The 20,806-nt window shown below is 43.3% G+C and overlaps 1 protein-coding gene across 1 annotated transcript in view; it reads right to left on the bottom strand.

Annotated features, from left to right (window-relative positions):
* Positions 1 to 20,806, bottom strand: part of SASH1 (SAM and SH3 domain containing 1) — a gene marked incomplete at its 5' end in the record, with an annotated part of 622,444 nt that overhangs the window by 111,495 nt on the left and 490,143 nt on the right. The window contains one exon of the mRNA XM_083348726.1: positions 16,144 to 16,272. Coding sequence (XP_083204852.1) covers positions 16,144 to 16,272 — 129 coding nt within the window. The remainder of the gene's footprint in view (positions 1 to 16,143; positions 16,273 to 20,806) is intronic.

Here is a 20,806-nt window from a genome sequence, read left to right as displayed (position 1 = left end):
TTATTAACTGTCCCAAGGCGTGGCTTCTCAATGCCTTCTCCTCCTTTCACTGAGTTGCCTCATTGATTTTCTCTGCTCTACTCTGCTGGATTGCCTTCTGCTTCTAGCATCTCTGAACAGATTCAGCTGTGACTACTCTGAGTCCGACACCTCCTCCTCACACAGCTGAGCCTCATGAGGAACACGACTGGACGGGCCAGGCTGAGAGTCCTGCAGTGCATCAGAGCTTCCCTCCGACACCGAAGGCTCTCCAAACCCCTCCTCCTCCTCCTCAGATTCCTCAGACTCAACTGCTGGGAGCACAGGCTGACACTGAATCACAACACAGATGCACTCTTGGTCCCAGGGGAAGTGCTGCCTTTGTGCTTAGTGTATTGCAAACTTTGTGGCATGTTGTACAAAAACTACCTTTGATAATGTATATATTTATTATGCTTCATCTTAAAGTAAGAGTTTCCCAGCTCAAGTCAGTTTGAAGTAAAAATGCATGTACCATGCATCTAGATGCTTTATTCTATTTTTTTATTTTAGGAGGGCATAACAAGCACAGTTCTATTCAGCAATCAGTTTTACTTTTGTTGAGAGGTAGAACTGTGGATGACATTTTTTCTGGAATACATATTCCTTGCAACATGTATGGGACAAATTAGATAAAGGATTTCTATAGTTTCGGCTGTATTTTAAACGAATGGGATATGTAATTGAGAAGAATTTCTGTAATTATATACTAGCTTACTCAGCTACAACTGAAAACATGACCTGTCCATGTTAAGTAGTGCTGTAGATAGCATTCTGACTCTGACATCTAGAATAAAAATATTTAATTATAATTTTGGTTCATTTCCTCTCCATTAAAGAGTACCTCAAAAAAAAAAGGCCAGGAGAGGGGAGGCTGACTTGAATTTTAAATACAATTCACCTGGAAGAAGACATTTACTACAACATACATTAAGTAAGCCAATTGAAAAATTGGCTGCAGAATTCCAAAGAGTTAAGGTACAGAAAACACTTAAATGTCATCCGGTAACATCCATGTAAAACTACACTGGAAAAGAAGCCCAAACCTTTGATCTCTAGAAGACAATCTGAGGCTCCATTGATTGAAAGAACAATCTTTTCTATTCAGAAATGAATTGATGGAGCAGCAGACATAAATGAGCAGTGCTGCAGATATCATTCGTTGATATACAAGATTAAACATATTTTTAAAAAATGGTATCATACGCTCAGGAACAATGCTGGTATGATTCTACTGTCATAAGGAACAGCCTCACAAATTTAGACCAATGCTGGTATATCACATCTTAAGCATTTGTCGCCTGGCATAATATTAGCACTGGAATGTATGTAAATGGTTTAGAAATCTGAAAGTGAGACAACAAATCTGGAATATTGCAATTTCCTGCAAAATACAACACCGCATTAAGCAAATACGATTGCAAGCATGTAAGAGTAGATAACAATCATATAACAAGGCTATGAGTAAGCTAAGCCACTTTTGCAACCAACAATTTTAATTCTTATCACAACAGTTATCAACTGGGTGACAAACTAGGTAACATTTCAGAAGAATCTGAAACTAAATGAAAGAAAGGTTTCAAATGTAAACACCTCTGGGGTCCTTGGCTCTCTCTGAGCTTGACTCTTTTCTTGCAGACACTTCATTTCCTAAACTAGGTAACATCATCAGTTTGGGTAATGAAACATCTGCAAGAAAACAACCCAAAGCTCAGAGAGCACCAAGGACCACTCATTTCAACCTTGAGTCACAAATATTCTCCTTTATTGGTCAGCATTTCCCGATACCAATTAAATGGGAGAAGCTGAAATGCTTCCCAAGACCAGGGCCAATCCCGAGGGGCACACCCCACGATCTCCACAGGCCTCTGGCCCTGCTATTTCTGCTGTATGAACAGTGACAACACTAAGGAAATTTTACTCATATAACCAATGTGCAGTCTAGAAAGAGATGGAGAAGAGAACAAATAATAAGAAATGTAGTTCTACATATAAACCTGATTTACATTTCTGTTCCAATTTACTTAAGGCTAAATTATTTTCTTGGATATTGCATACATTTAAAGTCTTTCTAATCTGAGGACAAGCCACAAGTGCTCTATCCCTGCTGATAACATAGCATTGTGCCATATCGTGCCAGAGGTTTCTTAGTCTACAAATCTCATGCTATCTTCCAGTATCAATTCTTATCGTCTGCCTTAAATGATTAATTGTTAGTGAGCAAACTATGGGCCTACAGGTAACATAAGCAGATCTTCTACATTGCTGCACTGTAATAATTATGCAATTCTGTTGAGTATTTTATTATGTTATCTGTTGCTACAATAAAATATTAAATGGTAAGTCATCTACAAACAGTAATAAATAAGACAAGGAAACACAACTCAGTCTGGCACACTTGTTTTATTTTCTAATGGCAGAAGTACAAATCATTTTTGCCATCAAACTGCACTGATGAAATTGCAAATGGCAGGAAGAAAACAGAGATGTCTAACTAAGAAACTGTTGCACACGTATAACTATTTACTTTAAAAAAATGTGGACATCAACATTTATCAGCAATGCAGTGTATCTAAATACCATGCTCATAAATTCTATGTATTTGTTAAGTACAACTGCTCTTAGTAAAGGAATATGAGTAGTTAGGAACTCCTAACATGTTAATGTTATTATTTATTTAATAGGCATCTAGCTGCAGTCCTCTCACTGAAATTAGGACCGAATTGAATTTGAAAATGCAACAATCTTGCATTTTCATGATTATAAGAAAATATTCTCTCTGTGTGATAAAAATAAGAAGTCAACTAATAAAACTGTAATTGAAAATAAAATATATTAACATTAATAAAAGATGGTTTTGAATGAATGAATGAATGAATGAATGAATGAATGATCGTGTCACCCTAAATGAAAGACCACCGACTGGGAGACTTTAGGACACAGGTCTGCAACCCACGGCTCCGGAGCCGCATGCGGCTCTTTCAGCCGTCTCCTGCGGCTCCCAGTCCTCTGCCATGTGCAGTCCAAAAAAAAGTGGGAGTAAAAAAGTTCAACCAATCAATTCAAATATGCAGGGTAGGTGCATATCTTGTCTTGGCTCCACTATTCAGTCAAACCCTGTTCTGCGCATGCGCGCATGTATGCACATGTGCACACATTTTTTGCGGCTCCCAGTTTTTCCTTTTGTGAGGGAACTGGTTCCGAGTGGCTCTTTCACTGTTTCAGGTTATGAAGCGGTAAATTTCCCAATGACAGAAAGATATTTGATGGGTTTCAGCCATGAGACAAATGGTCATTCAGATTACAAGATCTCTTTCCACATTATGGAAAGAGGTATGCATGAAATCAAACTGACTGAATCCTACCAAGACTGGATGATTACGGATATAAGGGTGCCCTATTTCTGGGGATTTTCCATCTTTATTTTGCAATCTGGATGGTTGAGTTAACCAAGGATTACGCGGAGACAGCAGGTTCAGCTTTTCGGTTTATTGAGGTACACCAAGGCAAAAACAGTGGGGTTACAGCTCCCTTATATAGTCCGCTGAATGTTGGTTCTGCCAATCACTGGACCCGCTGCTTTCCCACTTGACGGCAGGGCCAATCGTCTGCGTTGGTTCTTGACAGCTAGGGACCGCGTGTGGAGCTGTCAAAAGCTGCGCCTGCGTGTAGCCTGCCGGCAATTTGACAGCTGTCAAATTGCCGCGTGCGGAACTGTCAAAGGGGATTTACCTCACGAACCTTTTTCCAACTTGCTGTAACACAACTAATTAATAGGTTAATAACATGTGAACTCTTATAACAATAACTGATGAATACATATCACCCCTTACCCCTCCCCTGAACTGGTGCCGTTCCTCTCCCTTCATTGTTGTGTTTTGCCCCCCCACTCGAAGTCTTGTAAATATGCTGGCGGTTGTCTTTTACGGCAGGAGCGTCTCGGGGTTCCGACGTTCTCTTCTTCCCCTTCCCCCGGTGCTGGATGGTAGAATGTGGGGATTTGACGGTTTTCAGTTTGCAATTGTAGTGGTGTGTGGGGCGGGGTGGTTGGAGGATTGTTTTGGGCTTGTCGTTTTCGTAATTGATCTAAATGTCTGCGGATGTGTTCGTTGTGTTGGGTTTGTATAGTATAAGAAAGTGGCCCTGTTTGGTCAATTATGGTACCTTGTAACCATTTTGGACCCGATGCATAATTACGGGCCCAGACGGTTTGTCCAATTGCAAAAGATCTTGATGGAAGGGGATGTTCAGTTTCGATGTTGCCCCTGTCCGGGTGCATTCTGTCTAAACGAGTGGTTAGTCTTCGTCCCCATCGTAGTTCCGCTGGTGATTTTCCGGTGGTGGTACAAGGTGTGGAGTGCTGGGCGAGAAGGTACTGGGAGAGTCTGCGGTGGCAATCGCCTTGAACAATTTTCCTGAGGGCGTCCTTAGTGGTTCTCACCATGACTTCAGCCATCCCGTTGGAGGAGGGGTGGAAGGGCGCTGATGTTACGTGTTTAATAGAGTTGCCCCTCGTGAATATCTGGAATTCGCGGGATGTAAATTGTGGTCCATTGTCAGTGACAAGGGTGTCAGGGAGGCCATGTGTCGCAAAAAACCCTCTTAAGGTCTGAATTGTGTTGTAGGAGGTGGTGCTATGGATTGGGGCAATTTCCAGCCATTTGGAGAAACTATCTACTGCTATGAGGAATGTTTGTCCTTGGAACGGTCCAGCAAAATCCAGGTGGACCCTGGACCAAGGGTTCTTAGTTACCTCCCATCTGTGTGGTGTGTTTTGTGGTGGGGCTGATCTTGTCAGCTGGCAAGGGTAACAGCCTGCGACATACTTTTCGATGTTGGAATCTAGGTCCGGCCACCACACATAGCTTCTAGCTAAGGCTTTCATTTTTACGATCCCTGGGTGGCCCTCGTGCAATGTTATTAATGTCCTCTCTCTGTGCTTTTGGGGAACTACCACCCTGTTTCCCCATAGAAGGCACCCTAAGTGTGCAGAGAGTTCGTGCCGTCTAACATAGTATGGTTTGAATTCCTCTCCAGGGCATGAGGTTGGCCAACCTGCAGAGACCCAATGGTATATTCTGCTGCAAATTCTGTCAGTGGCTGTGGCTGAGGAAATGTCCTTAGCTGTCAGCGGGGTGTCAGGCAGTTCTGAGATTGCCAGGATCCGCCCAGCCGGGGCTGGGTCTGGGTCGGATTCTGGCAGGGGAAGTCTGCTGAGTCCGTCCGCGTGCCCTAATTCTCTGCCCGGTTTGTGGACTAATTTGAAGGAATACGCTGATAAGAAAGTTGACCAGCGTAATGTTCTGGGTGAGAGTATTTGCGGGGTTAGCTTGTTCCACGTGAATATGCCCAGAAGGGGTTTGTGATCTGTGAATATGGTGAATGTTCTACCGTATAGGTAGTCGTGGAACTTTTTAACCCCCGCAACAATGGCAAGCGCCTCTCTATCTATTTGGGCGTAATTTCTTTCTGCTTTCGTTAGGGTCCTTGAATAGAATGCTATGGGTTTTTGTTCTCCTGAGTTTGACAGATGACTTAATACTGCCCCGATACCGTAAGGTGATGCATCGCAGGCGATGCAAAGGGGAAGGTCCTCTCTGAATAGTGTTACTGTAGAACTATGGCATAGGGCGTTTTTGAGTTTTTTGAAACTGGCATTGTGTTCCGATGTCCAGAGCCAAGGGCGACCCTTGTCTAGGAGGCGGTGCAAGGGCTCGGCTAGGGTTGCTTTGTGTGGTAGAAATGCATGATAAACGTTCAAGAGTCCTAAGAACGCTTGCAACTCCTGCTTATTTTTTGGTGTTGGGGCTGATTTGATAGCTTTAATTTTAGCATCGGTTGGGTGTACCCCTTTGGCATCAATTTTATAACCTAAGAATTCTGTTGATGGGACTCCAATCTGGCATTTTTGTTTATGAAATTTGAGACCAGCTGTTCTGAATCTTGTCGGAACAGCTGACAGGCGCTCTGCTAAATTTTCTTCGTTTTCGCCAGCGATTAGGACATCGTCAAAATAGGGGCATACCCCAGGAATTCCTTTTAACGTCTTTTCCATTATTTCTTGAAAAATTCCTGGGGCAGCCGAAATGCCAAATTGCAAGCGTTTGACTTTAAAAGCCCCGCGGTGGGTTACAATCGTTTGCGCATCTGCGGTTTCAGGAGTTACTGGAAGCTGCAAATACGCTTGCGCCAAATCAAGTTTGGCAAACATGGCGCCGGACCTGATCGAAGAGAGGACGTCTTTCACCGCGGGGACCGGGTAAGCATGTGCGTTGAGTGCCCTGTTTAGTGTCGCTTTATAATCCGCGCATACGCGGATTTGGCCATTAGGTTTAATAGGAGTAACTATAGGGGTCTCCCAGGTCCCTCCGTCGGTGGGTTCTAGGACTCCTATTTTGACGAGGCGGTCCAGCTCATCCTCAATTTTTTGTTTGAGGGCGAACGGGACCCTTCGGGCTCGGATTCTAATGGGAGGTATGTCTGGTTTTAACTTAAGGTTGATGGGGGGCCCTGTGTAAGTTCCTAGGGAACCGTCAAAGACGTCTGCAAATTGTTTGCAGACGTCTTCGAGGTTTGCGGCCTGTACCCTATTGATGCCTGTTAGTTGAATGCCTAGTGCCCTGAACCAATCTAGGCCGATTAGGTTCGACCTGTTCTCTTGTGTTACTAGTACTTTGAGGGGGCCTCGGAATTTTTTGAATTCCACTAGAATTTCTGCTTGGCCCTTCAAGGGTATTGGGGACTTTTGGTAATCTGCTAGGTTCACCTGGGGAGGTTTTAAGGGAATTTGCCTCTTGTTTATCCGGCAAATTTCCTTGAAGGTCTGCCCTGATATGAGGGTGACGGCAGAGCCGGAGTCAACCTCTAGTTCACACGGTACCCCTTGAAGTTTGGCTTTAATTTTTACTTTAGGGGTTAACTTGTGGTTGCCCCCCCACCTTCCGTTTTGTTAATAGCCTGTACTAGGTGGCTTGGGGGCCTGATTTTTTCCCAGCTTCGGGGTGTCATACCTGGGGATGTTGTTTCCACTTCGTGGAGCTCCCCCTGGTTGCGGCTTCTGCATGCGGTTTTGATGTGTCCCAATCTTCCGCAGTTGTGGCACCGAGCGTTTCTAAATCTGCAGGAGGACCTGATGTGGTTCCCACCGCAGCTGGCGCAATTGACTCGGGGGTCTCGGTTGATATTCTTGGGTCTTGCCCCTTCCTTGTTGTCGGTTTTTCGGCTTTGGAGTTTTTCGAATCGACGGTGGATGGCGTCCACGTCGGTGAGATCTTCTATTTCGTCGTGGTCTCTGGGGACTGTTTCCCCGTGGTTTGCGGCCCTGGTTTGGTTTTGTTGAGCCTTGGTGAAGTCTTCCGAGTGTGTGTCTTCGTATGCCTGAATCTCTCTAGTGACTTCAGCTAGATTCAGGGCCGGTTTTGCCATTATTTTCTTTTGGAGGTGCTCATCTCGAAGGCCGATGACCAGTTGGTCCCTTATCCGGTCCTCCAGGTCCGGGAAGCGGCACCATCTGGCGGCCTGTCTCACTCCCGATACGAAGTCTGCAGCCGTTTCCCCGGGTTTTTGGCGACGCCTCGCGAACTGGACCCTCCAATAGATTTCGGAATGGGTCGGCATGTAGTGTTTGCTGAGCTTCTCTGTTAGCTCTGTGTAGGTCACCTGCGCGACCGGCTCTGGGCTACACAGACCAACGGCCACATCGTATACTGCGGTTCCACTGAGGTACAAGAGTGCAGCCGCCTTAGCTCGGTCGTCTGTTATCTTGCTGACTAGTAGATAACCTTCAATTTGGCCAAGGTGCAATTCCCATCGCTCGGGAAATCGAGTATCAAACTCACGTATCTGACCGAACGCTGCCATGCTGTCTCGGTTCTCCTTCGGCTTGCTTGAGGTGGAAGTTACAACTTCCCGTGACTTAGCTCAGAGCCTCCAGAAGGAACCCTTCCTAAGCTCAGTGACTTCAGCTAGCAAGCCGATCCCACCTTCGTCGCCAGTGGTTGAGTTAACCAAGGATTACGCGGAGACAGCAGGTTCAGCTTTTCGGTTTATTGAGGTACACCAAGGCAAAAACAGTGGGGTTACAGCTCCCTTATATAGTCCGTTGAATGTTGGTTCTGCCAATCACTGGACCTGCTGCTTTCCCGCTTGACGGCAGGGCCAATCGTCTGCGTTGGTTCTTGACAGCTAGGGACCGCGTGTGGAGCTGTCAAAAGCTGCGCCTGCGTGTAGCCTGCCGGCAATTTGACAGCTGTCAAATTGCCGCGTGCGGAACTGTCAAAGGGGATTTACCTCACGAACCTTTTTCCAACTTGCTGTAACACAACTAATTAATAGGTTAATAACATGTGAACTCTTATAACAATAACTGATGAATACATATCACTGGGAATCCCAGTTACTGCTTAAAGAATAGCTGGCAGCTATTGTCAAGAGGGCTTTTGCTGAATGTGGTGTGCTAGCTGTACCCTTTCCTGGATGGATTCAGACAGTTATTTATGCCCTAGTCACCTCAAGGTTCAACTGTTCCAATGCAGTCCACATGGGGATGCCACGAAAGCTACTTGGAAACTTCAGCTAGTTCAGAATACAGCAAAACAGGCACTGATGGGCATGCCTCAGCATGTCCATGTGACATCTCTCCTCTGCAATGTACCCTGGTTGCCAGTCTGTTTTGGGGGTGCAATTCAAGGTCACAACAGCATAAACAACATCGGGTTATTTGAGGATCTAGCTACCTCCATGGTTTCTCCATGGCTGGTGTATGTTTAATAGTTGGGCCGGTCAGTATTTAGAGGACTGCAACCCTAAGCAGCAAACCTTCACTTTGAGAAAGGAACCTGCCCATGCACAGCTCCCTAGGTAGATGAGTTGCAGAGAGGAAAAAGTCAATGCTGTCAAGAGAAAGTGACATAATTTTTTATCTTCTTCCTCCTTATACTATTCTGTACATTCTATTTCAACTCCTGGCCTCTCTCTGCACTCTTATTTATTTATTTATTTTATTTATTTTATTGCATTTATATACCGCCCATTCCCTGAGGACTCAGGGCGGTTTACAGGGAGTTAAAAATCAACCATACAAAAGTTAAAACCCAATTTAAAAAATATTAAATCAACCCTGTACTATTAAAAAACCCAATTAAAATGAATGTCTCCTCAGCCTGGGCCCGAGAGCTCAAAGAGCCAGGTCTTCAGGCCCCGGCGGAATGATCGGAGGTCAGGAGCAGTCCTCAGCTCCACCGGCAGCTGGTTCCAGAGGGCAGGCACCCCCACTGAGAAGGCCCTATCCCTGGGTGTCACCCGCCGGCAATCTCTTACCAGCGGGACCCTGAGCAGACCCTCCCTGTGGGAGCGCACTGGGCGAAGGGCGTTTGATGCCGGCAGCAGGTGTTCCCTCAAATACCCCGGACCCAGGCCATGTAGGGCTTTATAGGTGATAACCAGCACCTTGAATTTCACCCGGAGGGCAACCGGAAGCCAATGCAGCTCGCGGAGTAGAGGTGTTACATGGGAGTATCGGGAGACCCCCATTACAACTCATGCGGCCGCATTCTGCACCAGTTGAAGCCTCCGAGTGGTCTTCAAGGGCAGCCCCATGTAGAGAGCGTTACAGTAGTCCAAACGGGAGGTCACAAGCGCATGAGTAACTGTGCGTAGGGCGTCTCGGTCCAGATAGGGACGCAACTGGCGCACCAGGCGAACCTGTGCAAAAGCCCCCCTGGTCACGGCTCCTATGTGATCTTCAAAATTGAGCCGTGAATCCAGGAGGACGCCCAAGTTACGAGCCCTATCAATGGGGGGTAACACCTCACCCCCCATCGTTAGAGGTGGAATAACTTGGTTAACCCGAGATGCCGATATGCACAGCCACTCAGTCTTGGCGGGATTGAGACGAAGCCTGTTTCTCCCCATCCAGACCTGAACCGCCTCCAGGCACCGGGACATCACGGAGAGGGCATCACTGGGTTGGTTCGGGGTGGAAAGAAAAAGTTGGGTATCATCAGCGTACTGGTGATACCCCACCCCGAAGCCACGAATGATCTCGCCCAGTGGCTTCATATAGATGTTGAACAGGAGAGGCGAGAGAACCGACCCCTGAGGGACTCCACAAATGAGAGGCCTCGGGGCGGATCTCTGCCCTCCCGTCAACACCGACTGCGAGTGGCCCTGGAGGTAGGAGGAGAACCACCGTAAAACGGTGCCTCCCACTCCCAACCCCCTGAGACGCCACAGCAGGATACCATGGTTGATGGTATCAAAAGCCGCTGAGAGATCTAATAGGACCAGGACAGAGGAGCAACCCCTTGATGCTGCAAGCACTTAGACAAACATTGTTTTAAGTATATTGTTCTGAAATGTTTCAGTTCATCAGCAGTTAAAAGAGTAGCCTCAGTGGGTTTCAAGGGTATTCCATACATATCTCTTCATCATCCAATGGGGAGAATGGGAAGGGGCAAAAGTGCTCCAAGTAAGGAGGAAAGACATGAACCATCACAGTTAACCCTTCTCATCCCTCATATGCCTCTTGCTTTGACAGAGATAGTGTTGAATTGCTGCAAACATTGCTTATTTTTTTAGCAACATTAGAAAATGACACAAAAATAAAGCAGAGCTCTCCACGATGCCAAATGTGCTTTCTTGATTCAATTTATATGGCTGCCCATCTCACACTCTGGCAGCGAGTAAGGATTAAAAAGCACAAAATTGTAACATTAAAACCTCAACATACAACCCTCAGCACCCAAGGATAAAAAAATTAACACTGACGACCCTGGCTAACAACATATAGCATATCCATCTGATTTTCGCAGACTCAGGCTCTGCAGGCAGTTATGCTAGTCAGTTTCACAGAGGTTGACCCCATTTCATGAAGATAACAAAGAAGCAACAGCAGCAGCAACATATTGTTTACTTATTTGTTTACTGGATTCATAACCCAACTTTTCTCCAGGAATAGTGTAATACTTTCTCCATTTTTTCCCCCACCACAGCAAAAACACAAGGTAGGTTGAGCTGAGAGAGAAAGACTGGCCCAAAGGGTCTCGGTGGTTGAGATTGGCCTAGAACCAGTGTCTCTTTAGTAGCACTCCACACCTTAACCATGATGCCATGCTGATACATCCACCCTCGTTCTCAGAACAGGTTTTAAGTTGCTGTGCTCAGATGGTCCAATTTTTGAAAGCCTTGCCAAGTATTGGATAAAGAAGGCAACTAGGAAAAATGCTTGTTACTGTCTGTTGTACAACACTTAGAAGTATACTATATGTTTGAAATTTGACACTGATCAACTAGTTTGATTAGTGTTAGTTTGGCTCCTTGTGCAAGTAAGTTTTGATATGGATGAGGACCTTGGCTCTGCATGATTGGAACCTAGGGATTTACAAATAGTAAATACACTATAAAGTAACTTCTGGTACTCATTTACAGTAGCTGCAAGTCAGCTGAGACATTGCTTTTACAGAGGTGCTAAAAATGGGTGGATCTGCTACAACAGGTTTACTTAATAAACAATGGCATTAGGGCAGAGTTGTACCGCCTTCTTTGTCCAAACAAATCAAACACAGAGACTGCTGTCTGATGGTAGAAGTATATTTATGCAACGCTGATGTTTTTTAAATACAGCTCTTGGGGCCATTCAGTTCAGTGATCACACCCAACACATGAGTTACTAAAGCAAAGGAAGTCTGAGATGTCATGATAAGATAATCTCCAGAACAAGCCTAACAATGTTACTTCTGCAGTCTTCAGAAGAGAAGTGTGGCAAAATGGAAGCTGCCTTATGTTTAGACAATGCATGTACGGAAGGAAGACAGAGTTACTATCAAAGAACTTTCTTTCTTTAGAATATTATGAACAAGATGTTTATGGGTGTAGAACCCACAGATATAAATCCCAGAGACCAGACTGCTACCATGTCTTTTTGTGCAATGTTCATCTAATAGTCCAGGTAAGAAATGGGCTATATGAAATGAATATAATTGACTGCACGCAAATGTACTAAATCCATACATACAGAATAAGGGAGAAGACTGGTAACCGAGGCATTGATTTTCAAAGTAGAAGAGACGGAATGATGAAGAAAAGTTTATTCACTAAAGTTTCACCTACCCCACACTGCAAGACTAGGTAGAGCAAACATAGACAACCAAGCTCAGGAACACTGACAAAAATAAGAATGAGGATGTTACTTTTGATTTATTTAGATGGGCACAGTAGAGGTGGCAGTCTGGTTGAACGATCCCTTGAAATACTTGACACATACTGTGGCTATACCAGCACCTGCTGTCTTTTTTCTTCTAATCACTCTTTCCTCATGTATAGAAGAGCTTTCAGTCATTCTGGCTTGCATTTATTAAAGGTCCAAATATCTAATTGCTTTCCATCTTTGAGATCCACTAATTCAATTCATTGGGCTTTTCCCACCTGCTCAGTTGAATAATGATATGATGCAAATTAACCTCATCTGGCTAAATTGAAGGGAGTTCTCTATCCATAAAATAGGCTACCTTAACACCAAAGAAATTGCTAGGACATGCCTTACAAAATACCTTCTACAAAATAACTTCATCCCTAAGAGGTATTATCTGAAGTGGTCATTGCATGGCAGGTTGGGAAGATAAAAGAAAGGACTGCCACATCTTTCATTTGGATACAGAAAGATGACGTTCATCTCTGATTTAGATCAGTTTATCCCAAACTAGAATTCTTCAAAAGATTGGACTATGACTCTCAAAACTGACTGCCCTGGCTAGAAAGTCTACCAATTCTGCCAGCATATTTGGGGTCATCCAAATTGGGGCTAAGGGACGCGGTGGCTCAGTGGGTTAAGATGCTGAGCTTTTTTGATCAAATGGTGGGCAGTTTGGCGGGTCGAATCCCGAGTGCCGCGTAACAGAGTGAGCGCCTGTTACTCGTCCCAGCTTCTGCCAACCTAGCAGTTTGAAAGCACGTAAAAAAATGCAAGTAGAAAAATAGGGACCACTACGGTGGGAAGGTAACAGCGTTCTGTGTGCCTTTGGCATCTAGTCATGCCAGCCACATGAACACGGAGACGTCCTCGGACAAGCGCTGGCTCTTCGGCTTTGAAACGGAGATGAGCACTGGCTCCTAGAGTTGGAAACGACTAGCACGCATGTGCGGGGGAACCTTTACCTTTACCTTTAAATTGGGGCTTGCTACACTAAAATCAATTAACCTTTGAGCTTAAGCTTTGGGGTGGGGAGTTGCTCCTAATGTGAGGTTTACAGTGATTTTGTAATAGCGGCGGAGTCTCCCTGCATCCTATAACTAGTTATTTAGACAACAAAACAGCCTGCCAGTGAGTAGGCTTTTAATTACATTCTTTTAATGGAAAGAGTCGGCCTTTTGTTTATTTGTTGAACTCAACAAATAAGGGCTTTGGTATAAATTATGGCTCTACCAAGAGGATTTGGGACTTTCTACACCTCTGGAGAAAGTAAATTAATTGTCTTCATGAAGGAAAAAGCTCTTTAAGTAATACAGGATTATTTTTTAAAAGAGATTATTAGTTTAGTGTGTAAATATACAAAATTCTTTTTTAATAATGGGTTCTGGCTTAGTCCTTCAGATTCTTTTTATTTTTTTTAATGACTAGAAATCTGAGCTATAAAGTGCTGTAGATTCCATGTATAGATTAGTTTTGTAGCTTCCTAAAAAAAATAGGCACTATTTCCCAGCTGTGTGGGAGATGACAAAGAATGCTATTTGCCCTGGAAGCAAAAAAAAAAAAAAATAATTGCTAAGGCCAGCTAGGCTTGCTCAGATCTTGCATCTTATATAATGTCCATTTCTAAAAGTAAATTTGTGTAAGCAAGCCAACAAGTAATAAGGCTATGATTCAAGCAACAATTAAGGACCTGTCACACGCATGGTGTTTTACAACAATGCTGCACTCTGAATTTCAGAGCAACAAAATAAATAAGATGCTCAATTCAAGAAAGTTATACAGAGTGCTTTATCTGAGAGAGCACTTGAAAACGCACAGGCCCATGCATACAATCTTGATCTATTATTGTTCTGATTAGTGATGCCTCTTTGTTCTACTGCAGGGGTGTCAAACCGCTGACCCATGGGCCGGTTGCATCATGCGGAGGCTGTGCCCACCCTAGTTCCGGCAACGCGAAAAAAAGTCACGATATGTCACAACACATCATGTGACACGGCGAGTTCGACACCCGTGCTCTATTGCCTTACAATCACCACTGAACTAAATTGTACCACCCAACTTGAGGGTACCTTACTACGGATTAGAAATTATGCTTCAAAATTTTCTATTTTGTCTGCCACATAAGGACTAGAGCAGGGGTAGGCAACCTCGGCTCTTTTATGACTCATGGACTTCAACTCCCAGAATTCCTGAGTCACCTGTGGTACATTGGCATCTGGCAGGTGGTACGCGACCATCCTAGAAAAGTGGTAGCGGGGGAGGGGAATGAGCTGAACCAGTGGCAGCACCGCACAAGCCTGAGCGAGAGATAACTGGAGCTGCAGGACTGTCAGGGCTCAGCAGAAGCACCAGGATCAGCACCGCTTTCCAGCTGATTGGTGCTTCAGGGCTGTCAGGGCTCACTGGAAATGCCAGGATCAGTGCCAGGCTCCAGCCAGAGCTCGGCACTGATCCTGGCACGTCTGCTGAGCCCAGAAGAAGCGCTGATCAGCTGGAATGTTGCAGCATCCCCAGGGTCTTGTGATTTACATTCAGATGCTTGGCAACTGATTCATATTTATGACGGTCACAGTGTCCCAGGCTCTTGTGAAGTGACCAAAACCTGCTGCAACCACCCAGCAGAGGGGGGGGGACGGAATAAAAACCAAACATCCACTCCCACCCAACCCCACCCCTGCTGCCAATCCTCAACAGAAATGCTCACAACAATGAAAACCTTGGACAGGAGGAAGAGCACCACCAGGCAGGCAGGCAGATGTCTTGCTCAGCTGTGGCTTGGGGGGCACTTTTTTCAGTGCTATTGTAACTTTGAACTGTCACTAAGAGAACTGTTGTAAGTTGAGGACTACTTGTACATCACTTTTTTTCCTTTTTGGGGGGGTGGTCATCAAGTTTTTGACACCTTGCTAGGCGACTGATGGTACTTGGATGTTGCCATATATCCTAAAAGTGGTACAATGGGTGAAAAGGTTGAAAAGCCCTGCTCTAAGGTATGTACAAGTGATTGAATGGAGCCAGGTGAGGACAAAGTACAAGCTGGAGGTTCCCTAATGAATGCTGGCAGATGTTTAATGGAGTTAATAGAGAGGCCTTTCATATATCACTTGGTATGAACATGTAAGATTATTCCACAGCACTGGGACTAAGGAATGGGTCAAAAACTGCATGCAGAGGATGCTTCATTGTAGAAAAGCCAGGCCTTGAGAACTGGTAATTGACATTGGGAACCTTCTCTACTCTTTAGCCCTTTTGAACGAAGCTAGCCAACATTAGGTTGTAAATTACAGGAAGCAGAAGTTCTTTTGGATGCTGGGTTTTACTCAATGATTTTACTATCATAATGAGGTGATTCTTTGCATATACAATGACCAGCTAAGATCCAGATCACTGAAGACATTTGTTGCCTCTGCTCCCTGGAAAATGGAAAGCATGTGATGAATTGTTGCACCCTGAGACTGGAGAGAGTTGTTAGGAGGTCTGTTGCTGGCATCCTGAAGATCAACATAATTTGTTCAAACATCGGGAGTTGAGGATTAATCCCTTGGATCTAAGAAAACTACTCCAATGGCATACTGTGCATGTGCTGGATGCATTCTGCTACATAAGCAAGTACTTATTCTCTGGCAAAGACTGGGATATCCAGGGAAACTTTTATGGCTAGATCTCTGTGCCATAGGATATACACTTGTCTATGGATGATTGAGGATGACCTCTCTATCTCAGAGATGTTACTAGATACAAGGGAGACCTCTGCAACCGATGACTAGAACTCAAGAATTTCTGGTCCTTCTTTAGCCATGAAAGCTGGCTGGGTGACTTTGAGCCAATCACTCTCTTTCAGTCCGTTCCACCTAAAAGGGTTGTTGTTGTGGGGACATTCCTGAAATCCTAAAATGTGTTCTTAGTTTGCAATTGAGTAGTCTTCCTTATCATCTTACCATATCAAGGTCTTGAGATACCCTTCGTTTACGCAGTTCTTCCATCCTTTCGCATACATCGGTAAAACAGGTATTATAGTAATCTGCATACTGTTGAGCCAGATCATCAATGTTGCCCAATGACCCATCCTACAGAAAAATACAGAAGGAACAGAATGTAAGCATTTAATAATTCTTAACAAAGTTAAAGACATTAAAGTAGTTACAGAATGGAGAGAGTACTTCAATATCTTTAGTGCTCAAAAAGCAATGAGGATACAAGAAATTCCTATAAACTTCAAAATGATACACCGTCAAGACCTTATTAGATAATGAGGCTGTGCAACGCAATTAAATGATGTAGTTTGTAAGTGTACATAAGGCTTAGTTAGTAGTTTGACTTAGGAACTGTCAATAGGATTCGCAAAATATTATGTTTCTATCATTATTCATCTTTTCATGTTCTTAAATTGGAAATGGTTGCAACAGACTCTGCCTTGCAATTCCACTAATGTTATTTCACTGGGAAAGACCTGTTCCAGATAGCATAGGCCAGTGATGGCGAACCTTTTAGAGAGCGAGTGCCCAAACTACAATCCAAAACCCACTTATTTATCGCAAAGTGCCAGGGCTGCATAAGCATTGTGGTGCCCTCAGGGGGGCGTGGCCCACTGGGTGGGCATGGCTGCGGTCGTCACAGCAGACTGGGTGGGCATGGCTGCGGTCGTCACAGCAGACTGGGTGGACATGGCTGGGGTGGGCATGGCCACCTTGATGTTGCTCATGGGGGGGAACACCTGTGGAGGCCGGGCAGGGTTGGGGAGATCCAGTGGGTCTCTGGCAGGTGGGGTGGTGGGCAGGAGGCCCAGCATAGATGAGGGGGAGGCACGCAATCCTAGCTGGGACTGGGGGGGGACATGGCACCGATGGGGATCTGGCTTTCCCTGCACGGGGTGGCCTTTGGCTTGCTGGGTGTGGGTGTGCTCTACTCGAGCTAGCTAGCCAGCTGCTTTGCTTCCATTGTGCTGGGTGGGGCTGCCACTCTGGGCGGTGGTGGCAGCCTAATGGACCTGCGCAAGCTGCTGGCAGAGGCGGTGCGTGTGCCCACAGAGGGGGCTCTGAGTGCTGCCTCTGGCACGCGTGCCATAGGTCCGCCACCGCTGGCATAGGCAGTGGTGGGATTCAAATAAGTGAACAGCCGGTTCTCTGTGTGGATGCCACTTCCAGAAGTCCATTCTGGGCCTGGGCAACAAAAAATTAGCTACCGGTTCTGCTGAAGTGGTGCAAATTGGCTGAATCCCACCACTGAGCATGGGTTATATTTCATCTGATCCAAGTAAGTTACTATCTAACAAAAGAAACTTTAACATAAAATTATCAACTCCTACCCACTTTTTCACAGCATGCTTTTTTTCTGCTGTGAAAGGAGAGGGAATAAATCATAAAGAAAAAAACATTTTAAGAGGGGGAGAATGGAACATTTATTAAAATTAAACTATCTATAACATTTCAAGACAATACTTGTCCTGAAATAGTTTCTTCTGTGATTGGCTTGTGCACTGGAATACTTCCTTTTTAATCACATATATATATTTCAGAATTTTTGGTGAAATAATTACAGATACTCTAAATGATAAATTGGTATGAAATTCCTACAGAATTAGTTTGATAATATGTGAATATAAGAAACATCCATCATGATCCATGTGAATAAAATGAATAACAAAGACAGGTAATAATAATCTAATGCTTACTGTGCTAGATTTATTGGTTATTGCACATCAGTATGATTAATATACTACATCATTATTTTTAACTGATGTTAATAATAACATGGAGCAACAGTTCATTAAACGCTTTGAATTAAATGATATAAACCTTACAAGAAAAAGTATTCAGCTTAAAATATTGTTTGTTAATACTTTTGTGGCTTTAAATTCATTTATATACCTTTTTATTATAAGTTAGCACCCAAAGTCAGACTGGACTTTGAATCTGATAATGTTTTATAAAAGTTATGTAATTCTACTCTGGAACAAATACAGTAGTGGCCAAAATTGTGGAAACCTTTTGGGAAAAGTGTACATTTGAGGTTTGATGGCTAATAACACCACTTTTATTTGGAGTAGTACCATAAAATTATATATCAATGGAAAGATAATTTAATCAAGAATGTAATGCAATAACTTTTATGAAGGATTTGCTATTACAATAGCAGTTATAAAGAAGAAAAGTGAAACATGTAGAAAAATGAGATATACAAAAATTATCACCATAGAAAAAATGAGATATACAAAAATTATCACCATGTCAGTTAATACTTAGTTGTGTAACCGTTAGCATGAATTACGACCATACAACATCTTCCTATGGAGTGAACCAAGCCCTTTAGTTCTGCAGCTGTTATAATGTGAAACCAAGATTGAATGATTGCTTCTATTAACTGGGTTTTATTGCTGGGTCACTTCTGATTATCAAGTTTTTTTAGTTGGCTCCATAGATTTTCAATTGGGTTAAGGTCTGGGCTATTCCCAAGCCATTCCAGCCGTGAAATATGATTATCTTGAAACCACTTTTTGCACACAGCAGCAACATGACATGGAGCTGAATCCTGTTGAAATATAAATACTTCATTGTCTTGGAAAAGATCATGTGTGGAAGGCTTCAGTTTGGGCTCAAGTATTTCATTAATATATTTTTGGCCATTTATATTTCCATTAATCACAAATTCTGCTCACACCTTTTGATGTCATACAACCCCAGATCATAACACTGACTGGGTGTTTCACAGTACATGTAATACATTTAGGATGCAAATCTCTGATTCTTTTCCTTACATATTTTATGCCATCACTACCAAACAGGGATATCTTGGTCTCATCTCTCCAAATAACACTGTCCCATTGTTCCTCTGTCCAGGTAACATGGGTTAGTTTGTTTGAGAGATAAAAGTGGCTTTTTTTGTGGAATTATAGATTTTAGGCCAAATTCCTGCAGTCTGCGCTGAACAGTCCTTGCACTCAACTTCACATTGCATTGCACCATTTCATCTTGTATACCCCCAGATGATTTTCTTCTGTCACGTAGGCACAGTCTCTTAATTCTTCTATCATCAATTGCTGTTGTGCACCTTTTCCTGCCTTTACCAGTGTGGTTTTGTAGTGACTGAGTCTCCTTATACGTCTTCAAAAACTTAGAAATGTCACCTTTGGTTAAGTTTCCACCAATTTTTCTTCTAATTTTTCTATATCTGTACCCTTGTTCACTTAATAATACTATTTTACATCGCTTTCTGGGCTACCAGTCAACTCTTTGCACCATTACTTTAATTTTATTATGTTTTACAAGCTCACTAAATGAAAGAGCACAAAAAAACCCAACCAACTTGACAGCGATGACATAACACACTGACAAATGTCCTCCTCTCAGCTTCAATACATGACATCAATAACTGAATCCTACTGTGATCTGATTGGCTCATTGCAAAAACAAGATGACACCTGATTGGCTCTCTAAACACTCATGCTCATTGGCTACAATCAGATGAAAGGAAAGCTACCTGATATCAAGTTAAGCAAGTTGTGCTTCCTTTTTCTGGTTATTTGGCTATAACTTTTCACAGATTGCAGTGCAGATAATCGAACAAACTTTGTTGCATTACATTCTTGATTAAATTATCTTTCCATTGATATATAATTTTATGGCACTACTCCAAAATAAAATGGTGTTACTAGCCATCAGACCTCAAATGTACATTTTTCCCAAAAGGTTTCCACAACTTTGGCCACTACTGTAGGGCTTAACAGGATGAGAGCAGTAGGCAATGCATACACTGAAATAACATTGATATTGTAAAGTGGCTGGTGACTTTTGTAGGAGGAAAAGGTATGAGGCAAAGAAAATAAAACTAGAGGGAAGGCTTCATGAAATAAGAAAGCTGTTTTTTTTATAGAAGCCCTAACAGGTCAATTTTAAGTTGTTAGATTTCCTCTCTGAAGTGTTCACTGAAAACAGTTAATCCAAGGATTAACTTTCCTGTTTTGTGAAGATAAGTCTGCCTCCCTTATATGTTTTGGTAACAACCAGCCTGAAGTAACCACTTATAATTCTAGTATCATTGTTTTGTTGAACAAAGGCAGCCTTTAGGAAACTGGTGTGCATGTTGAGATTTCAGATACAGAATTTACATCCAGAATGGTAACAGAATTCTTTCAACAGAGTTGGAAAACACCTGGCTGTGGATGACTGAGCTAAAATGAATAAGAGAAAAATACTAGCCTTCCATGGATATAAATATCTCTGTTGATATCCTCACAAGTGCGCCCAAGAAATATCAAAGAAAAAACGTAGGGGTAAAACTCAACAATATTTCTCCTGATTGTAAATAACTTTCCAGAGACAGAAGGGACTATAATAACGCCATCAAGTCCAATTATGTTTGCAACTTCTGCCTGACTTTTGTTTGAAAACATTTAATAAAGTGGAGTTTGCAATATTCCTTGTTAATTAATTTTATTACATGTGATTAAATGGCTCTTAAGTTTCTAGAAACTTTTTTTTAAAAAAAATTCTACTGGACCCTGCCTTTCTGTAACTTAAAACCATTGTTCTGTAACCTGCACACTGTTGTAGGTAAGGATAATGTTTTATTTTTCTAATGGGTAACAGAATTCTGTATTCCCCC

Source organism: Vipera ursinii (assembly GCF_947247035.1).
Source record: "Vipera ursinii genome assembly, chromosome: 1".
In the NCBI taxonomy this organism is placed as follows: domain Eukaryota; kingdom Metazoa; phylum Chordata; class Lepidosauria; order Squamata; family Viperidae; genus Vipera; species Vipera ursinii.
Note: the sequence above shows the minus strand (reverse complement) of the source record. Positions and strands in the feature narration are given on the sequence as shown.